Source organism: Eriocheir sinensis, chromosome 13 (genome assembly GCF_024679095.1).
Source record: "Eriocheir sinensis breed Jianghai 21 chromosome 13, ASM2467909v1, whole genome shotgun sequence".
In the NCBI taxonomy this organism is placed as follows: Eukaryota; Metazoa; Arthropoda; class Malacostraca; order Decapoda; family Varunidae; genus Eriocheir; species Eriocheir sinensis.
This window is the reverse complement of record NC_066521.1, coordinates 22,411,867-22,433,398: the sequence shown is the minus strand read 5'-3', so window position 1 is coordinate 22,433,398 and position 21,532 is coordinate 22,411,867. Positions and strand designations below refer to the sequence as shown.

Sequence of the window (21,532 nt, the reverse complement as noted above, 5' to 3'; positions counted from 1 at the left end):
ATCACCCAATGTCTATATTTCAATCCCATATCTTATCTATCTACCTGTCTATCTGTCAATCTCTCTCTCTCTCTCCTGACCGGGGCGCCGCAGGGGGTGGACGGAAGGCAGTCGTGCAAAAACTCCCTCGACAAGATCCAGGAGTCTTTGGAGGGCGAGACTGGCGAGGGAAGCGAGGACGAGCCGGGTGAAGGGAGTGACGATGATACCCCGGCAACCCCACCACCCCACTTCGCCTTCGCCTCCCTTCGCCGACACAGCTTCCACCACTTTCCCGCCCCGCCCCCCCAGAGCAGCTCCGAGGTGAGGAGGAGGAGGAGGAGGAGGAGGAGGAGGAGGAGGAGGAGGAGGAGGAAGAGTAAAGGGCTAGTGATAGTTGTAGTAGTAGTAGTAGTAGTAGTAGTAGTAGTAATAGTAGTAGTAGTAGTAGGAGAAGAACAAGAAAGATTGAAAGAAAAAACCAGAAGTTGAAGTAGTAGTAGTAGTAGCAGTAGTAGTATAGTAGTAGTAGTAGTAGTAGTAGTAGTAGAGAAAGGGGATTGAAGCGCTTACTCTCATAGATTCAAACCTGTATTCCTATTCCTCTATATCTTAATACCACAATAGGCGATACTTTTCTGTTCTCCTCCATCCGTGGGTGTCCAAAAAATTCTCCTCATTCAATCTCTGACGCACGTATACTGTCCTAAACAACTAACATGTCCTTTTTTTTCCCCTTACCCTTTTCAAATCTGCGGAAATTGGACACAACTTTTTCTTTTCGCTCACTCATTTGATTCTTTCGTCTTTATTTCACTTCCTACGCGTCTACACCAACTTCTATACACGTAGCAACCATGTCCTTTCCCTTTACCATTTCCATGACCCTATGAGAGTAAATCTACGTACATTGGACACAGCTTTCACTTTTCCTTCATTCATTCATTGCATCGTACGTATTTTCTTTATTCTGGTTCTTACGCATCAATGTTCTCCAGCTGTCATGTCATTCAGTAAATCAAAACCTGTAGGCAAACACTAGCAATCGTGGTATATTATTATTTTCCCTTAATCAGTTGCATCCGTATTAGTGGGTCTTCTGTAACGATGTCGTAGGGCTGCTTCCTCGTCTCTAAACACAGCGGGTAAAGATACATTTGTTTGTGTGTGTGTCTTGCAGAAGGCGGAGAAGATGCGAGCGATCCTGCAGGCCATGGAGGAAGAGGAGCTGAGCAAGATAAGCAAGGGGCTGGGAAATAAGATAGAGTGAGTATATATGTGGTCTTTCTCATGTCTTGGGGTCCTGTTGTGCCGTTGTTCTGCTCCTGTGGTTTCTGTAGGGCGAGGAGGAAGAGGAGATGACGATTAACAAAAGGCTGGGAGATATAAAATGGTAGGTGGTCTGTCTTATGTCACTGAGTTCTGTTGTGCCTTTGTTCTGCTCCTCTGTTTTCTGTAGGGCGAGGAGAAGGAGGAGTTGAAGAAGATTAAGAGGCTGGGAGATATAACATGGTAGGTGATCTGTCTTATGTCACTGGGTTCTGTTGTTTTGTTGTTTTGCTTTGGTTTCTTCTGGTATCCGTTACTGGTTTTCTAGTTCTCGGTTCTCGTTATCCTTTGAGTGTATGATCGCTGTAGTTTGGTTCTCTGGTTTCTGTTTTCCGTGTTGGTTTTCAAGTCCTCGTTTTTTCGTCATCGGTGTGTTCTTCGCTGTGGCTTACGTTCTCTGGTTTCTGTGATGTGCTTCGTAATGCGTGTGTGTGTGTGTGTGTGTGTGTGTGTGTGTGTGTGTGTGTGTGTGTGTGTGTTGGTTCTCAGGTTTCTGGTCAGGTTTCTTCGTTATAATTGTGTTCGTTGTAGCTTGGGTTCTTTGGTTTCTGGTTTGGGGACTTCAGGAACTATAAGAGAAGGTATCGTATAGTATCGTAGAGTATTGTATCTCCTTCCTTTCCTTTTTTCATCTAGGATTCAGCAACTAAGAGAGGGTAAATTATCGTGCCTCCTTCCTTTCCCCTTCGTTATCTCGACTTATGGAATGAAGATAAAGTGAGTAATAGTATCTTCTTCATTTCTCTTTCGTCAATAACTAAGATAGGGTAAATTATCGTACTTCCTTCCTTTCCCCTTCGTCATCTATAGAGTGAGTTATCGTATCTTCTTCATTTCTCTTTCGTCAATAACTAAGATAGAATGAGTTATCGTACCTCCTCTCTTTCCCCTTCGTCGTCTATAGAGTGAGTTATCGTATTTTCTTCATTTCTCTTTCGCCAGTAACTAAGATAGAATAAATAATCGTATCTATTTCCTTTTCCCTTCGTCATTCAGTCCTCAACAACAGCGGTAGATGAAGTAAACCCATTTAAGAACATAAGAACATAAGAACATAGGAGTCTGCAAGAGGCCGGTAGGCCTGAACGAGGCAGCTCCTCTGAACCTAAGCTCCCGTATAGCTCCTGTGTATCTAATCCCACCTAATATCGCTGTCCATGAATTTATCTAATCTATTTTTGAATGTGGCAATTGTATTGGCACTCACCACATGACTGCTAAGCCTATTCCACTCATCCACCACCCTGTTTGTAAACCAATTTTTGCCTATGTCCCTGTTGAATCTGAATTTATCCAGTTTAAACCCATTACTTCGTGTCCTACCCGGTTCTCTTACCAACAAAACCTTATGAATGCCTCCCTTATTAAAGCCCTTCATCCATTTATAAACCACGATCATGTCTCCACGAACCCTTCGCCTTTCTAGAGAATGCAAGTTTAACTGTTTGAGTCTTTCCTCGTATGGCAAGTTTCTCAACCCCTTCACTTCCCTTTATGTATTGACTGATTAAGATGTATACTCAGGAAAACCCGTGTAGCCTAAGAGCGCATATAGATAGTCACACGGCACCACACAATGTTAGAATGATGTCACCCATATTATCCAATAGTGTGCCCACAAGCCTGTGAATAATGCCCAGAAGGTGAGTCAAGGCCTATGTGTGTGTGTGTGTGTGTGTGTGTGTGTGTGTGTGACGCCTCCCCGCCCACCGCCGCGGCTATTCTTATATATGACCCGTTGCTTGGCGTGTCGAGTGGCTCACCAAGCAAGGCGGATGGTTCTAGTTGCATGCCCTCTGCGACGCATCTCGGCCCGTTATGCGCTATGCGACTCTCTTACAGGCCTCAGCTGCTGCTAAAGTGATTAATGTTTTTTTTCTTTAGTAATTATCCAGAGAACGTCATTACCGAGTTCATATAGTCGCCCATATGATGTCAGACACTCATGGATTAAAATTGTATTCCGTTTTTGTTTAGTAATTACCAAAGAAACGTCATTACTGAATCATTAGTTGCCCAAATTACCTCAGTCTCGTCGTGTTCTTGGGTTAGCTGTGCTTCGTTTTCATTTAGCACCGAAGAAACAACTTTACCGAATCAATAGTTATTAAAATGACCTCCGACTTACGCTGTATTTTGTTCTTATTTGGTACTGAAGAAACATCGTTATCGTATTAGTTGTTCCCCGTATGGCCTCAGAATTTCTTGGTATGCTCTCGAGTCAACCGTACTGTCTTCATTCCTTTCCTTCACCGCTGTAAGGCAACGTATACTTAAGGATTTAGCCAATGTCTCTTAAACACTGTTGTTGCATACGTAGGTTATGTTGTTGCCCAGAGTGTCGTTGTATTCTTGGGTAACCTGCACACTAAGACTCCTTCCCCGTCGTAACATTAGTATACTTTAGGATTCAGCCGCTGTCTCTTATATATACACTATTGCCGCGAGCAGGCCAAGGCACGAGGCCACTATCATCTTCCTCCATCCAGTTTTTGCTTGGCAGGGACGCGGCCGCCGAGCTGGTCGTCTCGCGCGTGCCTTGTCCTGGGTCGGAAACTTGCAAGCGGCGCCTCAACTCACGACCTTTTACATACGTTTATAGAGTTTCACCAACGCGCAAATGATCACGAGACACGAAAGAAGGAAGTATTGTTGTTATTATTATTAGGAAAGCATGTACTCTAGCTTCGCGTGGCCTCGGTGCTAATCCCCGTAGCATCAGCCTTGAGCCAGGACGGATGAATGACAAGTGAATTTATTAAGGAAGCATATGGTATAGTATAGATGCGCGTGGCCTCGGTGCCTCATCTCTGTGGCAAATGCCTTTAACCCAGGACGGAGTTTGATAATTAAGGAAGCATACGATATAGTTGAGCGTGGCCTCGGTGCTCATCTCCGTAGCATATGCCTTTAACCCAGGACGGAGTTTGATAATTAAGGAAGCATACGATATAGTTGCGCGTGGCCTCGGTGTTCATCTCCGTAGCATATGCCTTTAACCCAGGACGGAGTTTGATAATTAAGGAAGCATACGATATAGTTGCGCGTGGCCTCGGTGCTCATCTCCGTAGCATATGCCCTTGAGCGACGAAGGATGAATGACAGGTTTTGTTAAGGAAGGAGCATCACTTGGAAATGAGCCACGAGAGGTTAGGAAATCCACATATACCACAACACCAATTAAAGGAGACGGCTATGAGGAGGACTACACTTACATATTCAAACCATGCAGTTCTTTCAAAGACGTGATATAACTAGGAGCGCTCGGAATGAGACACGAGAGAATGATTTATGAGGTGGATTAAGCAATCAATACATATACCACAACACCAATTAAAAGAGACGGCTGTGTGCTTATGGGGACTGCACACTTACATACCCAAGCCGCGTAGTTCTTTCAAAGACGTGATATAACTAGGAGCGCTCGGAATGGGACACGAGAGAATGACTTATGAGGCTGGTTAAGCAATCAATACATATACCACAACACCAATTAAAAGAGATGACTATGACCTCAGGCGAACAGCAGACCAAGATACTCAAGCCACACAGTTCTTTTTTTAGATTTCACATGACCTGCAGCGCGGAAGTGAGACACAAGAGAATGAGTCATGAGGCTGGTTAAGAAATCAATATATACCACGAAACCAATTAAGAGAGATGACTATGATCTCAGGCGAACAGTAGACCAAGATACTCAAGCCATGCAGCTCTTTTTTAGACTTCACATGACCTGCAGCGCGCGGGAATGAGACACAAGAGGCTGAGCTATAAGGTGGTGGAGTCGTCATCATCGTAGTAGCGCCTCGCATACCCAAATAGATGACACGTAGTCGCTAGGGGCCGCGTGTAGGTGTGGGTTGCAAGGGCATTGTGGCAGCAAATAAATCTAAACTCCGCGTCAGCTACCTCTACCCACACCTACGCGCGGCCCATAGCGACGACGTGTCATCTATTTGGGTATGCGAGGCGCTACTTCGATGCTGACGACTCCTCCGCGGAACTGTGACGCTGAAGGAAGGAGAGATATACGAGTTTGGGGTACTTGTGTTTAATTTGGGTTGGGTTCACGGGTTGTTTTGTCGCCTTGTTCATATGATTATTTAAGTTAGTGATGAGGAAGTGTAATTTTGACGACTCCTCCGTGGAACTGTGATGCCGGAGAGAGGAGAGATGGACGAGTCTGGGGTACTTGTGTTTAATTTGGGTTGGGTTCACGGGTTGTTTTGTCGCCTTGTTCATATGATTATTTAAGTTAGTGATGAGGAAGTGTAGTTTTGACGACTCCTCCGCGGAACTGTGACGCCGAAGAGAGGAAGGAGAGATATAAGAGCTCCGAGTACTTACGTTTTGTTTAGGTACACGGGTCGTTTTGCCGCCTTGTTCGTATGATTATTTAAGTTACTGATATAGATACTCGTTTTAAATTGTAGCTTTTGACGACTCCACGCAATTCTGACGCTGAAGGAAGGAGAGATATACGAATTCGAGTACTTGTGCTTAATTTGGGTTGGGTTCACGGGTTGTTTTGTCGCCTTGTTCTTATGGTTATCTAAGTTAGTGATGTAGAAGTGTAATTTTGACGACTCCTCCGCGGAACTGTGAAGAAGGAAACATAAGCGACTTCCAAGGACATATGTTTTGTTTGGGTCGCTGTCACGGGGTTGCCTAGTTAGGTTAGTCTTGTTTTGATCATTGTTTTATATAGACACCGCTCGTTATCATAGAATCGACGGCTTCGCGGAACTGTGACGCCGAATACAGGAGAGATAGACGATTTTCGAGTACTTATGTTTTGTTGGAGTTGCTTTTACGGGTTGTCTAATTAGTTGATTGTTATTAATATAGACACCTCTCGTTATCATAGAATCGACCACTCCGCGAAACTATGACGCCGAATGAAGGAAGCAAAGATGAAAACACGAGTACAAGATATCTTTTTTTACAGTAAACGAAGCGACTCAAAGGGAAAAAGAGGCAATAATCAAGGGCAAAAAAGGGATAGTAATAATAAGGAAAAAAAGCTCACCAAACAATATATACACTCCGCGAAACTATGACGCCGAATGAAGGAAGGAAAGATGAAAACACGAGTACAAGATATCTTTTTTGGAGTAAACGTAGCGACTCAAGGGCAAAAAGAGGCAATAATCAAGGGCAAAAAGAGATAGTATTAATAAGGAAAAAAAGTCCACCAAACAATATATACACTCCGCGAAACTATGACGCCGAATGAAGGAAGCAAAGATGAAAACACGAGTACAAGATATCTTTTTTGGAGTAAACGAAGCGACTCAAAAGCAAGAAAAGTAGTAATATTAAGGCAAAAAAGCCCACCAAACACTGCTCTTTATATATATTGTTTACCTTGGCGGCACGAGTCGTTTCTCTTAGTTTAGTCTTGTTTGGAGTATAAACCTTCGCTACGCGGTCTCCAAGAATTCATATATTTTGATTGGCGTTACTTGCATGCGCGGGTTGGGCTGTTTAGATACTTTGCTCTTGTTTATTTTTGCTTTCTTTACTGTTTATGTTATTATTATTATTGTTGTTGTTACTAGGACAGCTTATTGTTTGTTTGTTTGTTAGGGATATGTCTTTCTGTGAGTGTTGTTTTTTTTGTTCTTGTTCTCAGCGTTTAGGAGTTAGTTATCTTGTGTTGCTCTTGTTTGACGAGGATTTAAATTATAGGTTTTACACTCTCTCTCTCTCTCTCTCTCTCTCTCTCTCTCTCTCTCTCTCTCTCTTATTATTATTATTATTATTTTCTTATTTTCTGTCATTTCATTCGTAACTTTTTTCATCCAGTCCTTTTGGGGTAGTTTCGTGGGTTAGACTCTCTCTCTCTCTCTCTCTCTCTCTCTCTCTCTCTCTCTCTCTCTCTCTCTCTCTCTCTCTCTCTCTCCCCCCCCCCCCCCCCCACCCCACTGACGCGGACCACACCCCTTCTTGCCTCACCATGCATTCTTATCGGTGTAAAAACAAAAAAATAAACAGCAAGAGAGAACCATCTATTTGGGTACGAGTCTGGGGTGTCTGGCGCCGAGTAAATATTACTTGCATCAGACTCGCCCGTGGTGCAGTGGCTAGCGTGCCTACTCACGAATTCGCGGGCCAGAGTTCAAGCCCAGGCCCTTGCGTTGGCTACAGTGTTAGTTAGGCGGGTGTTGTAGGAATTAGCTCGCAGGGAGAGGTTCAACTTGCTTACATTTTCTATATTTAAACTCCCCGCCACCGGTGCCAGATTATCGTACTCAGAGCCCCATATTTACCTTTATTTGAGCCATGTCTATAACTATCGCCAAAAACGCACCAATAATTAATCATTTTAACGATAACTATATATGAAGGCAGTTATTGGGGTCGAGGAGGTAGTTTTTGGGTTGGAAATTAGCAAACATAGGAGGCTGAGTACGACAATCTGGCACCGTTGCTCCCCGCTGTCAATTTGTCCAGTTTCGGGTCCAATACACGGCGCGAACATCAGAGCAACGCCTTTAAATCAAGAGAAGGCTTTATAACAAACGAATAGGGGAGATTTTTTTTAGAAAGAATGACCCCACGTTGATGTTCACTCAGTTCTTGCGTGTTTGGTCTGCTGGTCTGGTATGTTGCTGTCTCTTGGGCAATATTAACTGTTACAGAGATCACAAGTGGACAAAACTAGTGGAATTTATGTGTTTTCCTCCTGTGTATTTCCCCAGAACCCATGCGTGGTAGACAGCGATGCCAGATTGTCGTACTCAGCCTCTTATAATAATAAATATATACTAACTTCCGACCCCAAAACTGTCTACTGAGGGCCAATAACTAGATGCATTTATATTCATCGTTAAAATAGTTAATTCCTGATGTTTCTTGGCAATAGTTAGGCGTCATTAACCGGTAAATACTATGCTCTGAGTACGATAATCTGGCAACGTTGGTGGTGAACGGCAGAACGACTTATTTCTGCGAGGAGGGATTTGTCGCAGCACCGGTACAGTCTGCATTTTAATTAGTTCAGGGTGATCTTTATGTTCAGCGTCCCGTCGACAAGGTGAACGCTACTACTGCCAAGATGCGTTTAGGAGAAGGGAGAAGAACAACAACAACACATTTCTTTCTATCTTGTGTTGGGCCTCAAGGGCTGACGGGTTTGGTGCCTCCTGTAGTACGCTTCGCTCGAGTAGGCGGACGTATTTGCGTAACACTGTGACCTTGATGGCGTGTATAGATTGCTGATTTCTTCATTTTTTCTTTTTTTTCTTCTTTTTTTTTCTCCTTTTTTTTCTTTTTTTTCTTCTTTTTTTCTTCTTTTAGTTTTTGTTCTTGTTCTTGTTCTTCTTCTTGTTCTTCTTGTTCTTGTTCTTGTTCTTTTTCTTTTTCTTTTTCTTTTTCTTTTCTTCTTTTTCTTCTTCTTCTTTTTCTTTTTCTTTTTCTTTTTCTTTTTCTTGTTGTTGTTGTTGTTGTTGTTGTTGTTGTTGTTGTTGTTGTTGTTGTTGTTGTTGTTGTTCTTTTTCTTTTTTTTTTTCTTTTTTTTTTTCTTCTTCTTCTTCTTCTTCTTGTAATGTATATATTATAATGTACATGTGAATGTGTGACTGTATGTCGCAACACTCTGGAAATGCCCCAAAACCCCTACGAAAGCTTTGCCAAATACGTGAACTTGAGCGCCGAATTGTTTAAGAATAAGGACCATGGAACTAAGGTCAACACGCGAGGGGACACGAGCCTAAAAATTGTATCCAGCGCGGTGTCGTCGAGTGGAGAAGGAGGAGGAGGAGGAGGAGGAAGGTTAGAAGGAGGAAGAGGAGGAGGAGGAGGAATGTCCTTACGTATGTCTGTCTGTCTCACAACCTCGTCAGTGCTTTGGGCGCGGGGCCAAGAAACACCATGCACGACCCTTCCTCCCCTCACCAAGGCCAAGGATGCTGCCTCTCCGTCACCGGCGCCTAAATCACCCGTCTATATTAGTACCCGCGAAAGACACTTAATAATGCTTACCTTGGCGCCGAGGAGTTAGTCTGCAAGGAAGGGTGCGAGGGAGAGCCCGTGCTGCTGTCCGTCTACAGAGCGCGTGGACGAGGGTAGAATCTGTAATGTGCTTGCCCTTCATCTATCAGGAGTATTCTTTGCTTGGTCCCCACGGCAACTGCAAGATAATAAAAGCCAATTCTGAGTTGAGCTGTCCACGTCTGGTCCTCGCATGAAAGAACCAGTAGGATTTAGAAACGTCGCGGGTGTAGAGTGTGTTGTAGAAGCTCTCCGTCTCTCATGGATTCTTCTTTATCTGCAAGCAAATAAGTGCAGGCTCTGAGTCTTCGTACTAAAGAAGCAGTATAGTATAGAAACGTGGCGGCTGGAGAGTGCGTTAAACAAGCTCTCCGTCTCTCAGGATACTTCTCTACCTGCTTCCCACGGCAACTGGAAACAAATAAGTGCAGGCTCTGAGTCTTCGTATGAAAGAAGCAGTAAAATAGAGCAACGTGGCGAGTGTAGAGTGCGTTATACAAGCTCAGGATTCTTCTCTATCTGGCTCCCACGGCAACTGCAAGCAAATAAGTGCTCGTTCGGAGTTTCGAAATGTACAAGTCCTCGTATGAAATAAACATTTGAAAGTAGAAACGTGGGGAGCATACCTGATCTACGCCTCGCAGGAAATCCTAGCAACTACCAACAGCGCCTGCAAGCAAACAAACGCCGGCTCTGAGTTGAACCTACGTCTGGTCCTCGTATGAAAGACCCACTAGAGTATTGAAACGTGGCGAGTGTAGAGTGTTATACAAGCTCTACGTCTCTCAGGAAACTCTATTAACAACTTTCCACGGCATCTAAACGTTTAGTGACCTATGTTTGGTCTTCCCCTCTAAGAAAGAGTAAAGAATAGCAACGAGGGTACACTACTGGCCTACATATTGGCACTCTTTTACCTGCTTTGAACATGGTATGCCAACGATGTGCTTTCAGTGAGAGAGACCGAGAGTGTTCAGTGCAAACGGACACTCTGAACCACATATCCCTTCCCTGAGTTAGTGCTTTGAAAGGCTGTGAGCGCGAGGAATTACAGAACGAAGAGCCAGCCACTTCAAGTCATATTCCTCACACGACATCGAAAACAACATTATAAAAAAGCCATATAGTACTCTTCCCTGACTTAGTGTTGGAAAGGACATAAGCCCGACAATACAGAGTGAACAGCCAGCCCCTTACAACCATATTCCCCCCCCCCCCCCAAGACTTCGAAAATACATTAGAAAAAAGCAATAGAGTACCCTTACTTGACTTAGTGTTTTGAAAGGTTGTGAGCGCGAGAAAATACAGAGCAAGCAACCTCCCGAGACTTTGAAAACTTGGAGAAGGCTAAAGTACGTCCGTCTGTGTTGTTAGTTCACGGCAGACAGACTCTTCAAAGACTCCCACCTTTCCTGAGTATAGAAATTAAAAAGGAAAGCTCTGTTAAAATACGTTTCTGCATAAGGGAGAGTAACCGACAATTGAACCCTTCCCTTACCTATAAACACAAGGAAATACTTTGAATCACGAACTTCTGAAGGAATATACGGTGAAAACAGGCAACCTTACCCTTTCCTAAGCTACCCCAACAAGAAAAAGCTAAGGAAAGGCTCTGAATAACAAACTCGTGTACTGTAAGGCAAGGAACGGTACGGATTGACAACTGTACCCTTCCCTTACCTACCCCAACAAGGAGAGGCTGAGGCAAGGACCTGAACAACAACCCTCTATTCTGTAAGGGAGATTAGAGGTAGTACTGTCATAATTTTTGTACTTCGACGAAAAGGAGACTATAATCGGGTTCTCACGAGTGTTTATTTAGGCCCACGGTACAGAAGAAGGGACAAACTACCACCAGGGTCATAAAACTACCTCTGGAAATAACCAAAACTCCTACGAAAGCCCTGTCAAATATTCTTACCTTTCTCTTACCTAGTCAACCGTATAGGAAGACTGCAAGAAGCTCCTATATTGATTTCCCTTACCTTTCAAAACTGTAAGGAAAGTGAAAAACAAGCTCCGAAGGGAAGGCAAAGTGAAAACAGACAGCCTTACCCTTTCCTTATCATTCAAACTGTAAGGCAAGACTCTGAATAACATACTTGTGTACTGTAAGGCAAGATACAGTACTCATAGATAGCTTACCTTTTTCTTACCCATTCAAACTGTAAGGCAAGACTCTGAATAACCAACCCGTGTACTGTAAGGCAAGATACGGTGCCTTCCTTTACCTACCGAAACAAGGAAGGACTTACTAACGGGTTCCTAAGGCAAGACAAGGTGAAAACAGACAGCACTGCCCTTCCCTTACGCACCCAGGCCGTAAAGCAGGGCGCAGGTCAAGACTTCAAGGTGGCAGGCATGACGTACCAGAGGGAGTGGGGGGGACAGAGGGCCTCGTATGCGGGGTTCGGAATCACACTACCCATCATGTGTCCCCCGTGCCACGCCTTGTCCACTCCGCCCTCCCCGCCTGAGGCCAACCCCTCGATCCTCTCCAGCTCCGCCCCCTCCACCTTCCACTTCCCCACCCCGCCCGACACCTGCGACAACCCCACCACTTTGTTCCCCCACAGAAGCCTCTCCTATAATTGCATGGAGTGAGTATTAAGGGCGAAAATATCCTGGTTGTGAATGTGGCGCTGTTTCGAATATCTATTTATCAATCTATCTCCCTAATAATACACTAGGGTTCCTCTATACAAGGCTATCTTATAACTGTATGGAGTGAGTATAGCGAGTGTTTTTAATGTCTACCTCTTTTGTGTCTCGATATACCACTCCCTAAGAACGCGTGGCATGATCTAGTAATGATACGATATGGTTCCTCTATAGAAGCCTACGTAAGCGACTATCCCGGTTTGTGAATGTGGCGCTGCTTCGAATATCAATTTATCTGTCTATCTTCCTACCCACGTGTCATACTCTAATAATAATATAGTATGATGCCTCTATAGAAATCTCTCTTATAGCTGTATGGAGTATTGGGCTATATATACGTGAGTGACTGCCCCGGGTTGTGTGTGAATGTAGTGCCCTTTTGAATGTCTACCCACCTCGTGTCTTGATATATAATTCCCTAACGATGATACAATATGGTTCCTCTATAGAAGGCTCTCTTATAACTGTATGGAGTGAGTATTGGGCTACGCGAGTGACTGCCCCGGGTTGTGTGTGAATGTAGTGCCCTTTTGAATGTCTACCACCTCGTGTCTTGATATATAATTCCCTAACGATGATACAATATGGTTCCTCTATAGAAGGCTCTCTTATAACTGTATGGAGTGAGTATTGGGCTACGTGAGTGACTGCCCCGGGTTGTGTGTGAATGTAGTGCCCTTTTGAATGTCTACCACCTCGTGTCTCGATATATGATTCCCTATTGATAATACAGTACGGTTCCTCTCCTATACCTCTCTCCCCTGTAGCTGCATGGAGTGAGTGTAAGTGCGAGAATGTCCTGGGTGTGAGCGTGGCGCCCTTCCCGTCTCGTGTCTCTTCATATTACTCCCCAAGAACGTGTGTCATCATCTAATAATGATATAACATGGCCACGATCACCACACTTTCATGTGCTCTCCTCTCCTCTCATCCCTTTAGCTCATGCCTTTGTGTATCCATTGCCGCACACCGACATTGGCCTTACTCGGGGTCTGGGTGTGAGGGCGCCAAGTTATGTAAGGAGGAGACCCAGTGCCTTTAAATATCACGCACAGGACTGCATTTTTTTTTTTTTTTAGTTTCATTCCTGTCTAGTCTGCAACTTTTTTTTTCTCTCTCTCTCTCTCTCTCTCTCTCTCTCTCTCTCTCTCTCTCTCTCTCTCTCTCTCTCTCTCTCTCTCTCTCTCTCTCTCTCTCTCTCTCTCTCTCTCTCTCTCTCTCTCTCTCTCTCTCTCTTTTCCATTATCCATTATCCATTATCTTTTTATAACTAGTATCACACAGTATTGCCACAAGTGTCTCCTTCCTCATCCCATACGTTCCCTTTTCTCCTGTCTACTTGTATCCATCATCCTTCCATACTTAACGTAACACAGTATTGCCACAACGTTTTTCTTCTATCGTGTCTATTTCAAGCCTCAAGTTCCTCCCTCCTCGTGTTTACTTAATCTTCTTTTCGTTCCTTCGGCAGTCTGGTCCGGCAGCACTTGGGCCACGTCGAGAACCGGCTCTTCGAGATGTTCGGCGACAAGGAGAAGCAGACCATCAACATAAATAAGTTCCTCATGGTGAGTGCGCGAGTGAGTCAGGGTCATATTGTTAAACATCTCACCGCCCACGCCCACATATTTGACAAGGCTTTCGTGGGAGTTGTGGCGGGCGTTACCAGGGGTAGTTTTATGACCCTGGTGGTAGTTTGACGCACCTTCTGTACCATGAACCAACAAAAACACTCACTATAATCCGACTCATCTCCTATACGACCTTTGGCAATAGTTGATATGAGAGGAGGAAGCGTCTAAGAACGTCGACTTAGTAAACAAAACAAACTAAGGGAGCGTCCGAGGATAACGATAGAAATTATAATGTGATCGAGGCTTTGTTTTAAGTCCTGTAAGCTTCCCAGTGTTGCTCTCCCGTTGAAGGCCATCCATAATGTTTTCTCTTCTACTTAGGCAGTCATAAATATCCCTTGGGTCGTACCTTCAGACGCTTTCGGCTCTCAACGACAACTATTCCCAAGGGCCATGAAGGTGATGAGTTGGGTTTTCATGAGTTGTTCTTCACATTCACGGTGCGGAAGCCTTCTCTTCATCTTCCTCACCCCCTTCTTCTCTCCTCTTCGTTCCTCCCCTCCTTCCTCCCCTTCCCCTCCACCACCCTGTCTCTTCCTCCCCTGCTTTCCTCCTCTTCATTCCCCTCCCTTTTTCCTCCTCTTTCTTCCCCTTCTTGCTCCCCTTCCTCCTTCTCCTCCTTCATTCCCCCCTTCCTCCCCCACCATGGAGCCACCCACCACAACCACTACGAAAGCCTTATCAAATGTGGGTGTGAGGAGAGGGAAGGTTAAGGGAGGTGTAGGATTGAAGACAGTAAGGTAAAAGGGGAGAGGAAAGAGAAGGAAAGGAGAGTTGGTTGAAGGGAGGGACTCTGTGTGTTCCTCTGAGAGTTCATATCGTCCTCCTCTTATGCTAACCTCCCCTCCGCTTTACAGTATCCTAGCTCGGGAAATAACACGCATGCACTAAGAGAAAACAACATGAATGAAACAGAAAAAAAAGATGGGAAAAACTAACATAAAGAAAATAGAAGGAGGAGGCAAGGAAAGGAAATAGAAGGAAAGCTAGATCAAAGAAAGTCCCAAAATGTTTCAAAATACGAACCTTCCTCCTCTCTTTCCTCCCCCTCTCAAGGTCGGGTGATGCATGTTGACAGGTTTCCCGCGAAGGTACAAATATAGAAAGCGCGCCACGATGTACCTGTTCTTGGCCTGGTTAGAACAAGCACAGCGGGAGGAGCCAGGCGTCAACAAGGGCTCCAAAATTATCACCGTTTCTGCTCTGATTAAATTATAGATACGAGGCAGGGATGGAGGGATGATTGAGCCTTTATTACGTAGTTTGAATGGGATTGTTAAGGTGCCTGGTCCACTTATGTAATACTAATAATGCTAATTCGAATACTTCTACTAATTATACTTGGCTTACTTGGCACTCCTCCTAGTCTTGTGATACTCCTTGGCTGGCCACTTATTTTTCTACTTTCCTCTTTCATTTCTCACTTTCTACTTTCCCTCTATCAATTTTATCAACTTTTCTTTCTCTCCTTTTCTGTTTTCCCCCCTTCCCACTTTTCCACTTTCTCTTCTCATTCTTCCACTTTCGACTAATTTATTTAACTTTTCCTCTCATTCTTCCACTTCTTCCTCTCATGTTCCCACTTTTCCCTACCGATATTCCACTTTTCACTCGCATTTTCCCACTTTTCCATCTCATTTTCCCATTTTCCCCAATCATTTTTAACTAATCCTTCTCATTCTTCCACTTTCGACTAATTTTTTTCACTTTTACTCTCATTCTTCCACTTTTTCCTCTCATTTTCCACTTTTCCCTCCCATTTTTCCACTTTTCCCTCCCATTTTCCCACTTTTCCCTTTCATTTTTTCATTTGATCTCATTTTCTGCACTTCCCTTTTCACTCTATCACATTTTCTCACTTCCCTTTCCCACCCATCACAAGACAACCTTTAACAAGAGACGAGGTGAGTGAAGGGTCTCCTGTACACGTGTTTCTTAACCCGTTCGTAGGGACTGACGGCGACAGGGATGCGGCCCACCGACCCTCGCCTCAAGCAGACCCGGGACAACCTCAAGAAGCTGCAAGACAACCTGGGCACCGAATTCGTCACCCTCGAGGTTGACTACGACACTTTCATGAGGTAAACAGATGGATAGATAGATAGATAGATAGATAGATAGATAGATAGAGAGAAAGAGGCGAATATCGGAATATGTACTGATCTTCCCCCTAAAGATAGATAGATATAGATAAAGAGATAGATAGATAGAGTATATACACCTATATCATCTATACATCACTGCAGCAGCTTATGATTCTAACCTTTTCCCATTAGATAAATAGACAGATAAATAAATAGAGAAACAGAGAGAGAAAAAATACATCTGGATCATCAATATTAATCAATCAATCACTACCGTAGCTCACAATAGACAGGCAGATAGATAGGTACACAGATAGATAGATATAGATAGATAGACATTAAAAGCATGACCATCCTCTACTTAACATCACTGAAGCTCTCAATACTCACCCTCCGTCCTTCCTTCTCTCTTCTCCCTCGCCTCGTCAGCATCATCTCGGAGAACCTGGAGGTGGTGGTTCGCGCGTTCTCTGGCTCCTTCGTCATCCCAGACTTCCAGGGATTCTGTAAGCAGATTGAAGACATTTACACCCTCTGCCACGCCAACCACTCCGGCAGGGTAAGGCGCGGGCACTTCTTTCTCCCCCAGCAACTTGGTAATACATGACCTATACGTGGAAACAGTTAGAGATATTATAGACATATATCAACAACACATAAGATAGTAACAAAAAAGAAAATACGGCTTCTCCTCCTTCAGTTCCTTCTTCTATATCTCCTCCTCCTATAGGCAAGCTGCAGAGGTAAAACAACAACAACAACAACAATAACAATGTACATACAAAGGAAACTAATATACAACTGTAGCTATAAATAAATGCTTCAAATGTTTCCTCCTCTTCGTCGTAAAAGTCCTCCCCTTCCCCGCAGCCCGCTCACTACATCCCTCAACTGGCTCGCTTCAGCTCCAAGTGTTGGGGTGTTTCCGTGTGCACCGTGGACGGCCAGCGCTTCTCCCTGGGCGACGTGGATGTGCCCTTCACCATACAGTCCTGCAGGTTGGTCCTTTATTCTTGTCTTTTGCTTTACCTTAATTTTTTTTTAGTCTTTCGGTTACTGTCCTTGTAAATCACTTTCCTTTCCTCCACTTGTACAACACTCAGGTCCTTTTCTCTTTGCTTTTTCTTGAGTTCATTGTTTTCTTTCAATTTTCCTTCTTGCGCAACTCTTCCCTCCCTATTTCTTGAGTTCATTGTTTTCTTTCAATTATCCTTCTTGCGCAACTCTTTCCTCCACTAATGGCTCAGCACTCCAAGGGTACAAGTGCTGGTACACAGGAGTTGATCCCATTGAGGTGGTTTGCAGTACTATTTGGTTCTACGGAGGAAAATAAGTAAGGTGTTGCATCTGTGGTGACCCGCCTGACACGGAAAACCTTCCCTAACCCACTCAGCCACGGGGCACCTCTTTAGCCAGATTAGCAGAAGCATGGTTTCCTGTCTGGCCGGTCGCTGGTTCGATCCCCGGCGCTGGTAACATCTGTTCCTCCCTTTCCGGGTCTGGATTAATTTCTCGTGTGTTTCGTACACGCAGAGGTCGCGGGGATGTCTGGGAAAGCGGAATTTAGATCATTATACATCAATACTGTTCTTCCTTCTTTCCTTCCTTCCTCCATCGATTCCCACTCCACTCTATATATAGCTGAAAAGTTGTGCTGATCTACAATAGCTAATCCAATTTCAATTATGTTTACTTGACTGGTATAAGGAAATTGGAAGGCGTGTTGCTTTTCTTCCCTTTCTTCCGTATTTTCTGTGCTTCCTCCGTCCTTTCAGTCCAGTTCCCGTGTCTGAGGCCAGGTAGTGTATACATATGTACGAGTCATGCATGTTAAGTCATTCCCTTTAGTGGGTGCCGTTCCTGTGCGAGGCGTCAGGTAGGGTATACGTGGACCTGTATGTGTCTGTGGGGCTCTTGTTTCTGCAGTCAGCGTTTCCTGCCTGCCGAGCAGCAAGGGGTTACTACACAGCTAAGTTTCAGCACCTTGGAACTGACTGAGAGGTATCTGGAGGAAGGCTCACACAACACTGGCCACATGCACTACTTAAGGCTTGCTACTATAGTCAATTCCACCCCAGGTGACAGCGAATATGAAGTAATTTTAGTAAAAAAGGAAGCGCTGTTGAGTGCCAACTCTCCATCAGGTTTTGCCCAACCCCCATCGGGTCAGCTGTGACCAATCACCAACAACAGAGCGACCTTGCTCTTCCGTCATCGTCTGCAGGGAGGGGCTTAACGCCTGGCTTGCTGTACCCTGCGGTGGCATAGACTATAGTCGTTGATAAAATGATTAAAAACATTAACTGGCTTCTCAGTGAATAAAGGAGAAAAATGGTTCCTGTTCTAAAGACAAAGTGTTGTCTGGGAGAGACTCACGACCACACTTCCTCCAGATTCAAGGCTTGGTTGAGGTTCTCCTAAAGCTAGCCTTGCCTGCCCTTCCTCACCCCTCACCCCAGTGTTGCCAGACATAACTTCCTCCTCTCTTACACTTATTCAAAGATCTCTTCAGAGTGAGTAACTTTTCAAGCATATAATTCTCAAAGAGTTGCTAATCATGTTGTGCCTGTTGATAACTCAGTGGTACATCCCTCAACTCGTCACTGGTTTGGTCACCATTGCTGTATTCTCAACACCTTTCAAGTCTGACATTCAGCATCTGTTCAGTGTCAGGTAGTCCAAGGTGCTGCAGCCACCTCTTGACAGGTTATGAGTCTTGCTGACATACAGAACTTTCTTGAGACTGACAGTCATATTTAGCGGGATGTTTTTCTCTTTGGCGGCCTGACCCTAGCAAGCCTTTGACTTACGCCATCGGCCTGGCTCTGAACGGCACTGAGTACGTGCACAAGTATGTCGGGATGGAGCCCTCGGGACGCTACTTCAATGAACTGGTCCTTGATTATAACAGTGAGTAGCGTGGCGGCGAGGCGGAGGGTGCATGTGCATGGGCGAGGCTGCTGGTGTGGGGGCGTCAGGCTCAGCGGGGCCGAGGTGGTGAGGGATTGCTCTGGATTTGCAATCATAACTAGGTTCATATATATGCTGCAAGACCCTTCCGGCTTCTTGCAGACTTTTTGTTCTTATGTTTTATCATGCTCTTTGTTACTGTGCAGTGCTAACTCTTGCAGACTGCTTATGTTCTTCTTATGTTCTATGCAAAACCCTACTGGCCTCTTGCAGACTCCTTATGTTCTTCTTATGTTCTATGCAAAACCCTACTGGCCTCTTGCAGACTCCTTATGTTCTATGCAAGACCCTGCTGGCCTCTTGCAGACTTCTTATTTTCTCAGGTTCTTCTTATGTTCATTGATACTGTGCAGTGGTAGAGCTTCCAGTGACTATCATGATGTAGGATTAAAAAGCAAGGTCCAGATAATCCCACGCCACACAAGCCACAGGTAAGGAGTGTTATCAGCCGGACAGTCAGGACAGCAGTCTGAAGGGAGTCCTCAGCACGAGGGGGTAATGCCGCCCTACTCTCCCCTCAGCTACGCCATGATGTACGCTGTAGCGGTGGGCTTGCTTGGGACTAAGAAGGTTCACTATTACGTGGGTATGGAGCCTTCGGGGCGCTATCACAACGAGCTGTGTCTCGACTCTGACAGTACGTTCAAAAGCTAATGCTGCCTCCTGCTTGCCCTCGCCCTGTCCTCCTCAGGCTTCTCTTCCTCTACTTCCTCTCCTCCGTCCCTTTCCCTCTGTTGCTCAGAGTAGGGAAGCTAAGCCAAGCAGTGACGATTAGTAGTTGTGTGATATTCGTAACATATGCATCTTGGCCCTGTTGAGAGTTGTTGGCCTTGTGGACGGTAGAGTGTTGACTTTCACAATATTAACAATTCCGATACTCAAAAGAGCAAAATTCTGAACTTTTTCTCACGTTTGGTGTTGTCTTGCCACCACTGATGGCAGGGATGAGCCTTGACTCTTCCTTTACTGGCCAGCCTTGTGCCAACACAGTTTCAGGAGGCAAAAAAGTCTAAGGAGGATAATGATCATATTTGAGTAGCGGGCTTTTTTTTTCATTATTGTTTCCTTTTTTTTTTGTCCTTGAACTGTCTCCTCTGCTGTAAAAAAAAAAAAAACTTTCACTTAGCATCCTGAGGTTCTCAAAGTTAAATGCCCGATTGTAATGATCAGTAACCATTAAGGGGAGAAGAAATAAAGATGGAAGGAAAGTAAAGTAGTGGGTAGGAGGTGAGGAGTGAGGCAAGGAGCAGTCATATAAAGAGGCGCAGGAACAGCCACTCAGTAAGGCTCAGCTCTCCCTGCATTGGATATAATTCTTCGGCTGCACTCACTGAAGGTTGGTGATCAGGTGTTTCTGGTGCGTATTAGTTTCGCTCCTATTAATTCACTCTTAGATGTGTTAGTGAGGAAATAGGAACAGTGGCATGAGTGACTTGCCCTTCCCTATAGTGTTCCTTCCTTACAATAGCAACAACTCTACATTCCTTATTCCACATGAAAGTCAAGACTCTGCTGTATGTACAATGTCTAACTCCTTTTCTCCTCCTAACGCATCCCTTTCCTCTTTATCGCACTCCGTCTTTCCTATCCTCTGATCTTGTCACTCTTTTCGTTTTTTTATCTTTATCTTATCAACGTGAAGGGGAAAAGTCAGCTGATATTTATGCTACCAATCGAGGTGTTCATCTTCATCTCATGCTGTTGGTGCTGCCGTGTCTGCCTTCATGCGAGGGGAGTAGACTGAGTAGGCGAAGGAACCAAATCTCCGTCCACGAATTAGAAAAAAGATAAACGTAAGCAAATTATTGAAACCCAGAATAATAAAACAAGCCATTACAGAAATACCTGATAAATTAAACATACAAACCAGGATAGACTGAGTGGGCGAAGAAAGCAAATCTCCGTCCACGAATTAGAATATGGATAAACGTATGCAAATTATTGAAACCCAGAATAATAAAACAAGCCATTAAAGAAATACGTGATGAATCAAATATATAAACCAGAGTAGACTGAGTGGGCGGACAAAGCAAATCTCCGTTCACGAATTAGAAGACAGATAAACGTATGCAAATTATTGACATCCAGAATAATAAAACAAGCCATTACGGAACACGAATTAGAATATGGATAAACGTATGCAAATTATTGACATCCAGAATAATACAACAAGCCATTACAGAAATACCTGATAAATTAAACATACAAACCAGGATAGACTGAGTGGGCGAAGAAAGCAAATCTCCGTCCACGAATTAGAATATGGATAAACGTATGCAAATTATTGAAACCCACAATGATAAAACAAGCCATTACGGAAATACGGGATGAACTAAATATACAAAGCAGGACGTCTCAGCTGACTTAAATGACCGTACACAAACCTTAATGCCTCTTCCGACAGTTAAAGTCTGTGTTTCCTTATCCTTAACCTCATCCCCTCATCACTGCCTCGTCCCCCTGCTCCCCCCCCCTCCCTAAACCACCAGCTTATGACCGTCTAAAGTGAAGGGTGTTTGGGTGACAGTGCCCATGCTAAGCGATGTGTGTGTGTGTGTGTGTGTGTGTGTGTGTGTGTGTGTGTGTGTGTGTGTGTGTGTGTGTGTGTGTGTGTGTGTGTGTGTGTGTGTGTTTGTGTGTTTGTGTGCGTGTTCCTGCTGTCCACACTAAGGTTTGTGTTAAGAATCCATTGTGCATGATGTGTTTGTTTCTACTGACATTAACAAGTAGTAGTAGTAGTAGTAGTAGTAGTAGTAGTAGTAGTAGTAGTAGTAGTAGCAGTAGCAGTAGTAGTAGCAGTAGCAGTAGTAGTAGTAGTAGTAGTAGTGGAGGGGGCTGGCTTTTGCATGAGCATAAGCAGTAACCATTACTATCCAAGCA

General features: G+C 44.4%; 1 protein-coding gene across 11 annotated transcripts in view; it reads left to right on the top strand.

Moving 5' to 3' along the window:
- LOC126998206 (glutaminase liver isoform, mitochondrial-like) overlaps positions 1–21,532 on the top strand; it is a 35,866-nt gene that overhangs the window by 7,945 nt on the left and 6,389 nt on the right. For 3 of the 11 annotated variants that reach the window (XM_050859682.1, XM_050859680.1, XM_050859678.1), the window contains 7 exons: positions 94–303; positions 1,160–1,245; positions 13,436–13,532; positions 15,549–15,679; positions 16,112–16,241; positions 16,553–16,680; positions 18,477–18,592. In XM_050859682.1, the coding sequence (XP_050715639.1) occupies positions 94–303; positions 1,160–1,245; positions 13,436–13,532; positions 15,549–15,679; positions 16,112–16,241; positions 16,553–16,680; positions 18,477–18,592 (898 nt within the window). Of the gene's footprint in view, positions 1–93; positions 304–1,159; positions 1,246–9,160; positions 11,904–13,435; positions 13,533–15,548; positions 15,680–16,111; positions 16,279–16,552; positions 16,681–18,476; positions 18,593–19,173; positions 19,290–21,532 lie in introns of those variants that run through there. The other 8 variants (XR_007752686.1, XR_007752689.1, XR_007752688.1 and 5 more) reach the window with 8 other exon arrangements.